The sequence below is a fragment of the Meriones unguiculatus genome, chromosome X (genome assembly GCF_030254825.1).
Source record: "Meriones unguiculatus strain TT.TT164.6M chromosome X, Bangor_MerUng_6.1, whole genome shotgun sequence".
In the NCBI taxonomy this organism is placed as follows: domain Eukaryota; kingdom Metazoa; phylum Chordata; class Mammalia; order Rodentia; family Muridae; genus Meriones; species Meriones unguiculatus.
The window spans coordinates 33616995-33630766 of record NC_083369.1 but is presented as its reverse complement, the minus strand read 5'-3'; the positions used below and the strand labels follow the sequence as shown (position 1 = coordinate 33630766).

Here is a 13772-nt window from a genome sequence, read left to right as displayed (position 1 = left end):
TGTACAGATTTGTGTAGGTTTATCCTATATTATATGTCTAGTATCCACTTATAAGTGAGTATAAACCATGTGTGTCTCTCTGCTTCTGGGATACCTCACTCAGGATCATCTTTTCTACAACCCACCATTTGCCTGTAAATTTCATTGTTTCCTTGTTTTTAATTGCTGAGTAGTATTCCATTGTGTAAATGTACCACAATTTCTGTATCTATTCCTCAGTTGAGGGACATCTGGGTTGATCCAGGTTCTGGCTATTATGAATAAAGCTGCTATGAACATGGTTGAGCAAATGTCCTTGTTGTGTACTTGAGCATCTTTTGGATATATGCTTTGGGGTGGTATAACTGGATCTTAAGGAAGCACTATTCCTAATTGTCAGAGAAAGCACCAGATTGATTTCCAAAGTGGTTGTACAAGTTTACATTCCCACTATCAATGGAAGAGGGTTCCCCTATCTCCACATCCTCTCCAGCATGTGTTGTCACTTGAATTTTTGCTCTTGAGGTTGGGGGTTTAATTCAGGGATAAGAGTGATTATCTAGCATTCTTAACAAGTCTTAAGTTCAGTACCCAGCACTGTGCTTATGCACGCGCGCGCGCACACACAGACACAGACACAGACACACACACACACACACACACACATACACACACACACACACTTTGTTTTAGCCTGTAGTTAAAAAAAAGAACATTAATCTCAAAAGGGTGGGTGAGGTGATATATCACAATATAGAACATTTGCTTGTCATGAACAAGGTCCTAGGTTCCATCCTTAGTGCCAACATTTTAAAAAAGGAATCAGCAAATTGAGATGGCATTTTCTGATCTCTAGGAACATGATCAAGATGTTTTTCTCAGGTCTGCCTGAATGTTTGACCATGGCTCCTTATGAGGATCATCTGTAAGGATATAAGGCATTACAAACAACCAAATGACCATTGTGAGAAATTTCTTTGGCATGCTGGGGCATAGGGCAGGAAGTAGGATGTTTAAGAAACAGTGAGAAAGTGGGAGCAGGGGGCACACACCTGAACTGTAGAAAGCTTTCCATGGAAGGAAGGGACCAGATAGCGTTTGCCAGTTATAAGGAAGAAATTGCATAGCAATGGGATAGGACACTCAAAAGCAAGAGAAAGTAAGAATGTCTTGTTGAATCAGCATTGACTTGTCAACACTTTCCTTGCTAATGTGAAGCCCTCTAAAAAGTCACTTCCCACTTGGGACTGCAGAAAGAACACCCCCCTGAGAGGGGAGATGAACTGCTTAGTTCAAGGCTGAGAGAACAGCATTAGCTGAAGTAACATTCATCTCCCAGGACTGTTACTGTAGCTGTTCTGCCTATTCTAAAAGCTGGAGAAACAGGCTCAACCAAGAGCAGATGACTGGATATATTTTAGGCCCCGGTGGATAAGCTGACTCTGCCAAAAGGCACATTATTAATCAGCCAGCTTATCAATGGATACTCATTCTTATATGTTTGTTTTTGGCTAGTTATAACTTTATAGATTCCTGGGTCGGTCATCTCCGTGGGGCAAGTACAAGGCAGTGCCAGGAGTCCCAGATGACTGGAACATACATAATCACAGTACTCCCATAGACACCAGCAGGGAGCTAGCTTGTAGCCAAGTCTGGGCAGGGGACATCTTCAGTGTTCCTTTATTTAAACTATGCTTCTAGGCAATGTTCCATAATGACTCCACACAACTCTTGTGTACATGAAGCAGTCTACATGCACAACCACTCTGTGTTTGCTGGTCCAGACTGTATTTTACTTTCCACCCCTTTAGGCAAGGTCCACAGATTAGCAGCCTTGTATCCGCCCACTCCTTCACCCCTTACCACCTCCTTTTGCCTCAGGACCTGTGTCTCAGGACCTTCAGAAGAAAAAGACAGTCTGGGAGACACGAAGGTACTAATCAGAAAGTGCACAGGAGGGCCATGCACACTGACTTTCACCTCGGTTTGCTTGGGCTGAAGGAGGGGTGGCTAGCTCCTCAGTAAAGAGGAGGACCAAAGAGGGGGCCTACTTGAATGAAACAATGTAACAATTGATGTGAGGCCTCCGCCTTGCTCCCACTCCTCGGCGATCCTATAGGCGAAGTCCCAGTGACTACCCCTCCCCATTGCTCTGTTTTCTTGTCCATTAAGCACCATCCCTCCGCCTCTCTTTCCTTCTTTTCTTTTTCCCCCCTTTCTCCTCCCCCCCACCCCCCTCTCTCCCCCTCTCTCCAGCTCTGTGTCATTTCCTCCTAGAGCTCTCTAGCTGCCTGAGCGTCTCCAGCCGGGAGAGTAGGCGGAGCGGGACGGCGCGGCGCTGGAGGACGGAGGTGGCTGAGCTGCTGGGGGCGGAGGCTCCGTAGCCCCCGCGGAAAAGGAGCCCAGCGGCGCCTGCCCAGCCCAGCCGAGGATGGAGAGCCGGCTGGGGTCCTTCCAGTATGTCCCGGTGCAGCTGCAAGGGGGGGCACCCTGGGGCTTCACCCTGAAGGGGGGCTTGGAGCACTGCGAGCCGCTCACGGTGTCGAAGGTAAGGAGCGGTGGCTCGCTCCTCACGGGGTCCAACTTTGAATGGGCTAGCGGGTGCGCTGACTGCGTGGGTGCGGGCCTCAGCTCCACTTTGCAACTTTGGCCGGGCAGAGCCAGAGGGGCTGCAGACACTCGGAGAGGGTCCTGCCTCAGGAGTAGACTGCAGTTAAGTGTGGCTGGAGGATGGGACCCGAGCCACCTGGCTCTGCTGGAGCTTTGCGCGCAGTAACACTCACAGGGCTCTGGGGCAGCCCCGCTCCCCCCACAGCAACGGCGAGGAGGCCACTTACCTCGATGTGGGCTGCAGGAAATGGCGGCTGCTGGGGGTTCTGCTTGCCTTGGAGGCCCCTGGGCCCGACAGGACAGTGAGGGGCTGAGGGCACGAGCGCGCGCCTGGGGAGGGGGGGGTGTGGGTGGGCTCGGCGCTAGCTCTCCAGGCTCTCCTTCAGGCTGTCCTGCCTGAGGCAGGTTCCTGGGCTCGAGTCTGGCGCGGAGCTGGGGGATGAGGCATTGGTGGCTTTTCTCAGCCTCTCTTCCTACAGCAGGGCGCACACACACCCCATTCAGTGCTGGGGCGTTGCTGCAGCCAGTTCCCCTCAGCCTTTCCCTCCCTCCCGAGTTCAGTGTGGAGGGAACTTTTGTGCCATGAAACACAGCTGTGCCGAAGCGGCCACTAGGGTTGGTTTGATTTAAGAGCCTGTGATCAGCTGGAACCAAGTTGCAGCCAGAGGCCAGGGCCTCCAAACCCAGGCATCTCAGAGAGTGAGGGTGGAGGATGGGGACAATTGGAGCTGTTACTGGGAAGAGTGACTTGTAAGACAGCTCACCTTGAAGCACAAGATTGCCAGGTGGAGGGGACTGCATGAACTTTGGCCCTTTGGGGGTTGTTTCTCTTAGAATCTCAGCTAAGGAGCTAGAGCCACTCCAATGCTTGGAGAAAGCAGTTGAGATTGTTGATGACAGTCCTGGCAGGGGTTAGAAAGATGTAGCTTGTTAAGTTAACAAATGTGGCTATAGGGATTCTTTTTTGTTTTTTCCATTATGTTGTTAACGTGGCATCTGGGCTCTGGAAATTACTGCCCCTCTTCCTAATAACCTATGTTGCTTTCTCAATGCATTGGAATGTCTTACTAGCCAACTTGTGCAGGTGTCCTTTAGGTGTTGGGGCAACATGTTGGTCATGTGTGAACCAGTCAACTCCCTGTCTGAGGTGTATTGAGGCAACATTTTGAGGGTATTTGCAGGGACTTGGAGAGAATTTTCAGTCTCTCCAAACCAGGATTTCTAACCAGATTAAGATAGAAGCCTTTTGTGATCTACCCTCACATCTGTCCCACTAACACTCGTCCTTTGGTGTTCTCTGGAGCAAACCACTTTTTATAAAATGAACAATCACCTGGAGGGGACAGGAACTCCACAAGGAGAGCAACAGAAGCAAAATATCTGGGCCCAGGGGTAATTTGTGAGACTGATACTCCAACCAAGGGCCATGCATGGAGATAACCTAGAACTCCTAAAACCCCTGCACAGATGTAGCTCATGGCAGCACAGTCTCCAAGTGGTACCCTAGTAAGGGGAACAGGGACTATCTCTTATATAAACTCAGTGGCTGGCCCTTTGATCACCTCCCCCTGATGGGGAGCAGTCTTCCTAGGCCACAGAGGAAGACAATGCAGCCAGTTCTGATGAGACTTGATAGGCTAGGGTCAGATGAAGGGGAGGAGGAGCTCCCCTATTAGTGGACTGAGGGGGGGGGCATGGGAGGAGAAGAGGGAAAGAGGATGGGATTGGGAGGGGATGAGGGATGGAGCTACAGCTGGTATTCAAAGTGAATAAATTGTAATAAAAATAAATTAAAAGCAAACAAACAAAGAAACCTATCAAACAATCCCTTTGGTAAGGGACTCCTAGCCTTGAAGGATTTCTTCTAATCAAACTCTTCCTCTTTTCCTCTCTTATCTACCAAGGCCACTTTTTGACCGGCAGCACTCAGGAGCAGATCCTTCCTTTCTTTTCCTCCTCAGGCCACCCACAGAATTTCCAGTCTGCCTAGACAACCTGCCCTGGAGAGGTCATTTTTTCAGTTTTGTTCAGGCTGACCCAACCTGCCAGGCACCTCTCAGCTCCTTGCTGTGGTCCTGAATTATTTTGTGAGCCCATAGGAGCGTGGCAGGGGGTGTTACTAAGTATGGGGCAGCCAGCAATTTGTGGTCTGGCTGGGGCATTATTTGAGGATAGATGAAGGTTTTCTTGGCCACACTGTTAAGGAAGTGCCTCCTGTGGAGAGGCAGGGTGCCTTTTAATGATTCCCTTTCTGCTGAATGTACACTTGGCCCCTATTATATGAAGGTTTCTTATTACATGCATGGATATGCAAGAGGCAAAATCAGTTTACTCATTCTTCCCAAACAGCCTGACTCCATAGAGTAAAAGCCAGGTGTAACATCCAGGGTTAGTTGGGACATTACATAAAGGGGACATTTTGTTTTCAGTGTAATGTTTGCCTGTTTCTTCTTCTTTTTTCTTAGCAAAATAATATTTGGAATATTTCTTTAATCCCTTTTCATTTTTCTATTGTAATAGGTTTCATTATATGCTTCAGAACAATACAGCTTTCTCCCCACAAGTTGCTTTTTTGGTCTGTATCCATTGGTGGGGATGGACTAGAAATAGAATTGATTTGGTTAAATAAGAAAAAAAAATCTTTGGATTCTAACCCTTGCTTTGTCATTCTTTGTTCTGGAATCTTGGGAGTATCCCTTCCCTTTCTTGGGCCTGGGAATTCCTCGTTCTAAAATGAATTTGAAGTGGGCAGTCTGAAAAGGACACTGTGATGGCTTGGTAGTGAATCCATCGTCAGAGCCCTGGCATTCTTTTCACCAGAGCTGCCATGTAATGAGTAAGGAAGATAGCTGTTTCATTTGCATTCAGTGTTACTACTGTGCATAGTGTGCTTCCCATCCCTTACTTCATTGTCTTATCACAGCCACACTGAGAGGCAATCAGGGAAGGTTATAGAGAAGCTGATGCGAAAACTGACTCTGTGGTGCATCCAGTCTATCATTCAGTGGATTTAGGTGGGCTCTCAGCCTATTTATTTTCTGTAGTCTAGAGAATAACTTGATTCTTCTGATGGTACAAGTTGTGAGGGAGCACTGACTAATAACTTTCAGGGATATATCTAGTCTTCTTAGCCTCTTACTCCAGTAATGCTTTCAATGCCATGAAAGTCTTCCATGATAATTGTGTTTTAGGTATACCCTAATGAAATCTAGGCTCAAGGAGGTGGAGGAGCTGTTTTAGTAACTGAAGAACTTAGGCTTATGAAAGGCAAAAGAGCCAAGAACCACAGTGCAAAATGGCAGCAAACCTCCTTTTGTGCTGGGGAAATTCAAAAGTAGTTTGGGTTTAGGATGGCATGCTTACCCTCCTTGGGAAAGGTAGAGAGAAAGGAGATGGAGTAATTTGAGTCGTCAATAGAAGAAGGCATGGGATATGCAGGCTTACTTTTCATTTGTCATAGACAAACTTTTAGAGCAGGAAATGACTAGGTTGGGAAATTTTTCAGTGTAACTAGCTATCATGCTTTCCTGGATGTGTACAATTCAGCTGCCTGATTCATGGAGACTTGTATGGTTATGTGTTGATCATCAGGTGGCAAAAATTACAACATATTAAAGCATGTTTTATTGATTATCAAAAGTTTTAGGGGGTAGTTTATGACTTTTCAGTATGTTATGGCAGTACTACGTAAGTCATAATAAATGAAAGAAGATGAACATGAGGAAGTGGGCCCATGATCTTAAAGTTATTAATTTCTTTCACTAGCTTCTCATGCTAGACTAGGGCAGGGGTTGTCTGAATGAAATAGGAATTCTCTTCAAATCAGACGTGTCTGTTTTACTATGTAATGTCCTTGTCTACAGTATAGACAGTCATCATGGAATTGACTCCTTTGCATAAAATGACTCTTTGGAGCCATCAGTGAGCTTTGCAGAGTTCTGCCACTAATGAATCTGTGTCATATAGGACTTCTTAGAGGTCTCAGAGACTCAAGCAGTATCCTTCTTGTGTGTGGGTATGAGGGTATGGAAGAGACAGGATAGAAAAACTGAACTACAGCCTAAGATTCCTCTGTTAATTTCCAGTTCTTGAAAATGTGCACAGAAGTTAAATAAGCACATGGAAAAGAAAGGATGCAAGGAGAGGAGGAGGAAAATTAAGGTGAAAAAGACAGGCCAGAAGATTGTGCTCATCTTACATATTTGCTCTTTTCCTGGCCTGTTTTAGGTAGGTGTCTCAGTTTGGCACAGTGAGGCAAGTGGGAGCTAGTCACTGTTTTCTAACAAAGTAGGGTGGAGTAGAAAAGTAGTGTGCAGGCAAAAGCCTATGGAATGTACACAGATATCCCTCTGTCATTTTACTCCTGTTAGATCTAAGTTACTATTTACAGAGTGACAGTAGGCATACCTGCCTCATCTTCATTATCACAGAGGATGTGAGAGTGAATTTGGTAAACTATTTGCTATTCTTGAAAGTGTAGAAAGGCAGGGCATGCTTTTTAAGTTATTTGTAAGCTCCAGTGCCCTCCCATTCTGAGCTTACTTCTAGATGCATAAAGATGAAGCAGTTGACCCAGAGGATCAGATTGAAATTTTCTTATGACTAGAGGTAAATTTGGCCGTGACTTTCAGTTTTTGTTTGTTGCAGACATTCTATTAGCAATGATATGCCTTTCAAATCTTTTCAGCTTGGTTACAGTTCAGACCTAGTCCCAGCTCCATCCCCATCCCCATCCCAAGGGCCTGGCAGTCAAGCTATCACAGGGTATGGTTTATAGGGGATGAATACAGCCTGATCACTTACATGAAGCCCTTCCTGATCTTTCCCATTAGAATCTAGAAAGACACCTACTGCTTCAGTTCCATGGCTTTTGCCTTCTTTCAGAAAGAACACAGCATATGGGGGCGTGGAATAGGAATCTATGTAAGGATATAAGAGGGAGGTAGAGCAAAAAGATTGTATGGTATGTCTCATAAAGCTTGGCTAACCCTTTGCATACATAAGATTTTAAGATCTGTCATATGTAATTTGCATATATGGGGGTTTAGATCTGTCATATATACTTAGTAGCCTGCTGATAACCACATGCTTGTTCCCTGAAGGAAAAGGGTCCATGCCTGTTGTAAGCTTTTCTCTCTCCAAAACCTCAAACCCAATGCTTTAACTCCAGCTGGAAGACACTTGAGCATTGTTCTTTAAACAGTTAAAATATTTCGCACTTGCTTCTCCCAGAGCACTGCCCAGGAATTTCTTTAAAGAGAGAAAAAAAAAAGGAGACAGTTTCGGACACAGACTACTAGTTATGGGGCAATTATGAGAGAACATGAATGTGTTTATGGTTAGGTTTCTTCCAAAGCGGAGGAAAATGTGCTGAGCCATCTGTGAGAAGTTAATGAAGAACAGCAGAGATAACAGGAAGGTGTGCTCTCAGTACTCACTGCCCACCCCCCATCCCCCCACTCCTGTGCCAAAGGGCATTTTTAACTCAGGGCTGCTGTACTGCTGCTGCTCCTGCTGGAGACCTAGAAACAGAGTCTCAAAGTCCTTGGAAGTCACCTAGTTTAAGATTATTAAGGAACCTGCTGTCTCTGATCATGTTCTCCACTGGTCATAGGGGAGCATGTGTGTCTTTAAGACTGCCTATTTCACTGTTGTCAGAGTTTATTGGTGGGCAGTTTTTACTCTATGTTGAGTTGCAAATGTTCTTCTTTACCTGTCACCCATGGGGCTAAGTTTTGCAATCTCGACCCACACACAACAACGGTGCTTCATCTGTTTTAGAAAAACCTTTCACAGCTGAAAAGAAAACAAAAACAACAACAAAACAAACGAAACGGATGTACTTCCTCAACTTTTTCTTATGGGTTCTGAGATTCAGCCTCCCCCTCTGTACTTTCAAAAATAAAATTTATGTACTTTCTCAACTCTGATGGGTTCTGGAGTTACTCTTCCCACTCTGGATTTACTCCATCTTGTTCATTGTGTGTCTCCTCCCCCTACACACACACACACACACACACACACACACTTTAAATTTCTGGTGCTCAAGTTCAAACCTAGGACATTGTGCATGGTAAACAAGTGCTTTACCACTGAGCTACACCCCTATTCCTTGAGGCTTTCTTAAATTATGGAGCCCACAACAGAATTTAGCCATCTCCTGAAGAGAGTTATCAAAATTAAGCAAGACTTTTTGTGCCAAGAATTGCATCAAAGCCTTTCCCATGGTAAACATGCATTATACCACTAAGGTACATTTACAGACCATTTTTTTAAAAAACATACAGCTTGCAGGGGGAGGGGGACAGGGGGAGGATGGCTTAGCAGTTAAGAGGGCTTTCTGCTCTTGCAGGCAACCTTGGTTTGATTCCCATTATCCACATGACAGCTCAAAAGTATAACAGTTCCAGGGGATCTGTTCCCTTCTTCTGACTTCCGTAGGCTCATATGTGTGCTTTCACACACTCATAACATAAAACAAGTATTTTTAAAAGAAGATCTAGCTGAATATGACAAGGTTTTTCTGGTGGCAATGTTATAAGAAGCCTGTGCATCCCTGTCTATTTGTTGAAGGGAGTACTGTGCTGGTGGTAATCTATACTTGTCCAAGGTCTTTACATAAGCATGGAGGAAAGGTGTATGATGAAATGTGGGTGATGTATGTGTGTACAAGTATGTGTGTTTGTGTATGTGTGGAGGTCAGAGGCAGATGTTGGATGTCTTCCTCTGTTGCTTTCCACTATATATTTTTTTGAGACAGGTTCTCTGAATCCACAATTTTTTCATTGCCTGGATTGCTTGGCCTTTGAGGCTCTGGGACTACCTATCTCTGACCCCACCCCAGTGCTGGTGTTATAGGTATGCACCACCACACCTGGCTTCTATGTGGGTGTTAGGGATCTGAATTTGGCTCCTCATGATTACACAACAAACACTTTACTGAGCCATCTCCCTAGCCATATATAATAAACTTTTGAGTGAAAACGTGGAATTCCCCTGCTCCTAGTCCAGAGCAGCCATGAGAAAGACACTTCAAGGAAGATGAGAGAGAAGGCATAAGGTGTGAACGTTAAATTCTAAACAAAGACATTATTAAGTTAACAGAGGAGGAAGTGCATTTAGTGAATGCTGTCAAAATCAAAACTCTATTTTTTTTTACCTCTCTGAACTTCATTTCTAAAAATAGTAATCACCCCCCAAATTGAAAATACCAATCATATGTAACATATAAGCAGACTCTAACATACATATATACATATATATTTATGTATAGGTAAAGGTTTCTTGCAGTGGTTCCTCCAACTCCGGTTTCTGCGGTCTTGTGTAAAGATTTGGATTAGCCACAGAAGTCACTCCTGCTGGAGGTCTTGCATTCACAGGCTTTTAAAAATCTATCTCCCCACATTTCCCCACTTATCACCTGATCTTGGAAATGCTTTTCTTTACTCCTAAAGTATAGACCAGGGAGAAGATTGAAGCAGGGCTGAATTTTCATTATTGGAGTATAAGGGATCTAAGTTAAAGAGAATTGAAGTCTAGAGAACATGTCCGACAATTAATTCTAGTTAGGGTCATTCAGAACAATTCTAGAGAGGCCTATTTAATCCATACTTTATGATCATGTGGTGTAACATTTGCCTTTAAGAAAAGGTATGGAGAGCTCCAAGATGTTTACATAAAGAAGGTATTTTTAGAAGACAATTCATCTATAAGTTATGGAAAAACACTCTAGATTGTTCTATTACACAGATCTGAGGGACTTTGGAATTTCTGTTGCCATCAGTGCTTAATGTACTCATACCCTCAGTACTTGGACCAGATGTGTGCTATGTTTTCCTAGAAGCTGAATTTAGGTTTACCCAAGAGTTATCTTGCAACTCTGGGCAAGTTGATAATAAGATCACTTTCACTTAGCATCTATAAAGCTGAATATTTTGTTTTCTGCTGCTTCCTAAAGTATTTATTTTTGGCAGACTTTAATTAAGTCATTGGTGAGTAAATTGAAATACAGTTTCTCCTAGCTAACTATTGTGTTCCAAAGGCTGGGATGTGGTAAAATTTGTGTCCTCAAATCCCTTAGCCACCTTCAGTATAAATAGGCGAGTAGAAAGATGGTCATGTGTATTAGCTTTGCAAGAGATGATGTGTTTCTTCCTCACACAACACTGGCATGTTTATTTGGGCAGAGCTGTCCAGCTGGGGCACTGAAGTGGCAATGATCAAGATGACTTGAGCTCTAATTTCTAACCCCTCCCCTTTCACTTTACCTCCACACCCTCCTCTTTCAATGTGAGTCTGTGCCTATGTTCTGGGACAGAGTGAGTGCTTCTTCAGAGAAAGGGACCCGTTTTTCATTCATCTAGGCTGTCTTTATTTTATGCTCAGTCCTTGGTTCTCAGCCTGCACCCACAAGCACTGGTTGTTTAAGGCCTACATTTTGGGTTCTCTCATTCAGGTGCCATTGACTCTTTGTTCATTTGTTCACTGATTGCCCTGCCGTCTATCCAAACTCCTTTTTTCCCCCTTTGGTTACAGTGAGCTCTTCCACTTTGCTATACCAGCTTTGTCTGTCTTGGTGCAGGCATGCTTCTGGTAGGAGATGAGAGAGGCTAATTGAGGCTGATAAGTTTGCAACCATTTCAGTAAATTATAGTAGAAACAGAGGGAAGATTCCTCATACTCCATCTTTCTCTGTCTTACCTGAGTTAAGGACAAGTTTTTTGTCACCTTTTATTACTTATAGGTGCTTAGCAATTTCCTGAGTAATCTTGGCATGTTCTTCCACCTCTTTGTGCCATTCTTTTTATTTATTTATTTTTGAAGGCTTGTTAAAGGGTTTGAGAGTTCTTATTCTGGCTCTGGAAATATGAAGGATGACTGACAACAGGCAGCTCTTATAGAACATTGCTTTTCTCCATACTGCTGCTGCCTATCTTTGCAGAAGTGGCTATTTCCTGGTGTGTTCTCAAAGATGGCATGGTCTGTTAACTTTCCCTCAAGTCTTTTAATGTTACATCTCTAAAGAATGTGGGAGGTAGGATTCATTTGACAAGATCAAGGGTTAATCCCACTGAAGAACAGATTCTTTGAGGTATCTTCTGGCCCTCATTCTATTGCTACCAAACAGATTCCTAGCTGTTTTGTTTTTCTCTTCCTATAAGCCTCTGGCAGGAGAGTTTTGAATGGTTCTCCTATATTTATTGTCTTTCACGGTCTATCAGAAACTCATTTTTCCTTTGAGAAGAGGGGGTTGAAAGTGAGATGAAGTAGAGCTGGAGGTAAAGCTGGTTTGACTAGTTATTCAGGAAAAGGGTTAGATACTCGTGGCTACAGCCTCATCTTTGCTCATGATACTATGACAAGCTAAAGCCTTGTCTTTGTCGGACTGTCTTGCTGTTTTCCATTTTGTTTTCTTTGTAAAAGTCTCCCCCAAAACTTCCACAGGCAAGTAGCTCTTAATGGCATTTCTCTCTAACTGAGAGTATGAGTGATGATGTTTTGACTACTCGGGGGTGAGTGTGTGTCAGACCTGACTCATGTTTTTTGGAGGAACTGATGGTGACTTTGTGGCTTTCTTAAATTAAGTTGTTAATCAAGAAAGGTCAAGACCATCGGCTGAAATATAGATCACGCAAGGATGTGGGTGCTCCAAGATATTTGTAGAGTGTAGGACCTGTAGTTTGGGCTGGATTTCAGCAATCTGTTGAATACAAAGGGTGATTAAAGCCTACACATTGGAGGGATCATAAACACAGAGAACCTGTTGTGTGGCAAATATGCCTTTTTTTTTCTAGGTATTTTGCATGTATTCGCATTTAATATTTATAGTATTCCTTTGAAGTGGATAATGATGACTCAGTTATGCAAATGAAGGTATTGAGACCCAGGAGAAGTTAAGTGACAGACTCTAACTTCTTTGCTAAGTGGGGGAGCTGGCACTGAAACTTAATTTGGGAGGTAAAGGCATAGCTTAGCAGTAAAGAGTTTCACTCCACAGTGCCACCACAGTATTATTTTTATTTTAATTATTTATTTTAATTTTTATTTATTTTTTGCTGTACTAGGGATAGAGATCAGGCCTTTGTATATGCTAGGAAAAGCTCTACCACTGAGCTAAACCTCCAGCATTCAGACTACTGTCTGATTCCAAATCTCAGTTTCTTTTTACAATGCCATGCTTATACATATTAAGGAAAAAGCAAAAATAGAGAGTACTGGGTGGGAGAAAGAAGAGGAATGAGAAATGAAACTTAATGAAGAAACTATTAATGTTGTCAATAATTGCTCCTCAGGGGTTAGGGTCAAAGGAAAATTTGTTTTAAATCTCAAGTCAGAGTAAAGAGATTGTGCTAGTTTCAAAGGACCTGAACATTTTGTGGGTTGGTTTTTTTTTTTCTTTCTTTCTTTTTTATCGTGTGTGTGTGTGTGTGTGTGTGTGTGTGTGTGTGTGTGTCCTGGCAGTGCTAAGGATAGAACCCAGGCTTTCGGCATGCTATGGGATCAGTCTGTCGATCTATAAATGGAGCCATGTTCCAGGCCTGGATTTTTCAAAAATGTTTCACTTCTGAGCTACAACTATGTCTGCAGCCTTCAGAATATCTGAATATGAGTCTTACCTCTGCCCCTCATTTATGAACCTTGAGCAAGTCATTGTGGCTAGGTCTCATAATTCTCAAATGAAAATTATCAAATTTGCATGGTCAATAAAAAGTAGTGAGAAAAGAAGCTAGGGATTTGAAGGAGAGCAGGGAGTGGTATATGGTAAAGTTTAAAAGGAGGAATGTAATTAAATTATAACCTTGAAAGCAAAATAAAATAAACTAGCATGGTTGTTCCAATAGAGATGATTTCCTTTATCCTTTATTTCATATAAGTACCAGGGATATATGTGGTTGAAGAAGGAAATAGAATGTTCCTTAGGTATCTTTATTATGCTAAAATCCATTTCAAAGAATTGTGAACTTAAAAAATAAAATGTTTGAGGTTACCAAAATGTGTGTGAAATGGCAGAGCAGTTTAGTGTGTTGTCTGAAGCTGCCAGAGGTAGAAAGACAAGACATGGTCTCTGTCTCATGTCTAAATAGCTGGAACTTTAAAAGGCTGTGTTAAATTTTGCTTGATTGTCCTAAGAACTCCCAATTAAGACTTCAGTCAATCAATCAATAGATCAGTCGATCAATCAA

The 13772-nt window shown here is 43.3% G+C and overlaps 1 protein-coding gene across 1 annotated transcript in view; it reads left to right on the top strand.

The window, feature by feature from the left end:
- The first annotated feature begins 2267 nt into the window (after positions 1-2267).
- The window catches only part of Shroom4 (shroom family member 4), a 220990-nt gene continuing 209485 nt past the window's right edge, over positions 2268-13772 (top strand). The window contains exon 1 of the mRNA XM_060375749.1: positions 2268-2527. Within this exon, the coding sequence (XP_060231732.1) occupies positions 2411-2527 (117 nt within the window). The 5' untranslated portion in view covers positions 2268-2410. The remainder of the gene's footprint in view (positions 2528-13772) is intronic.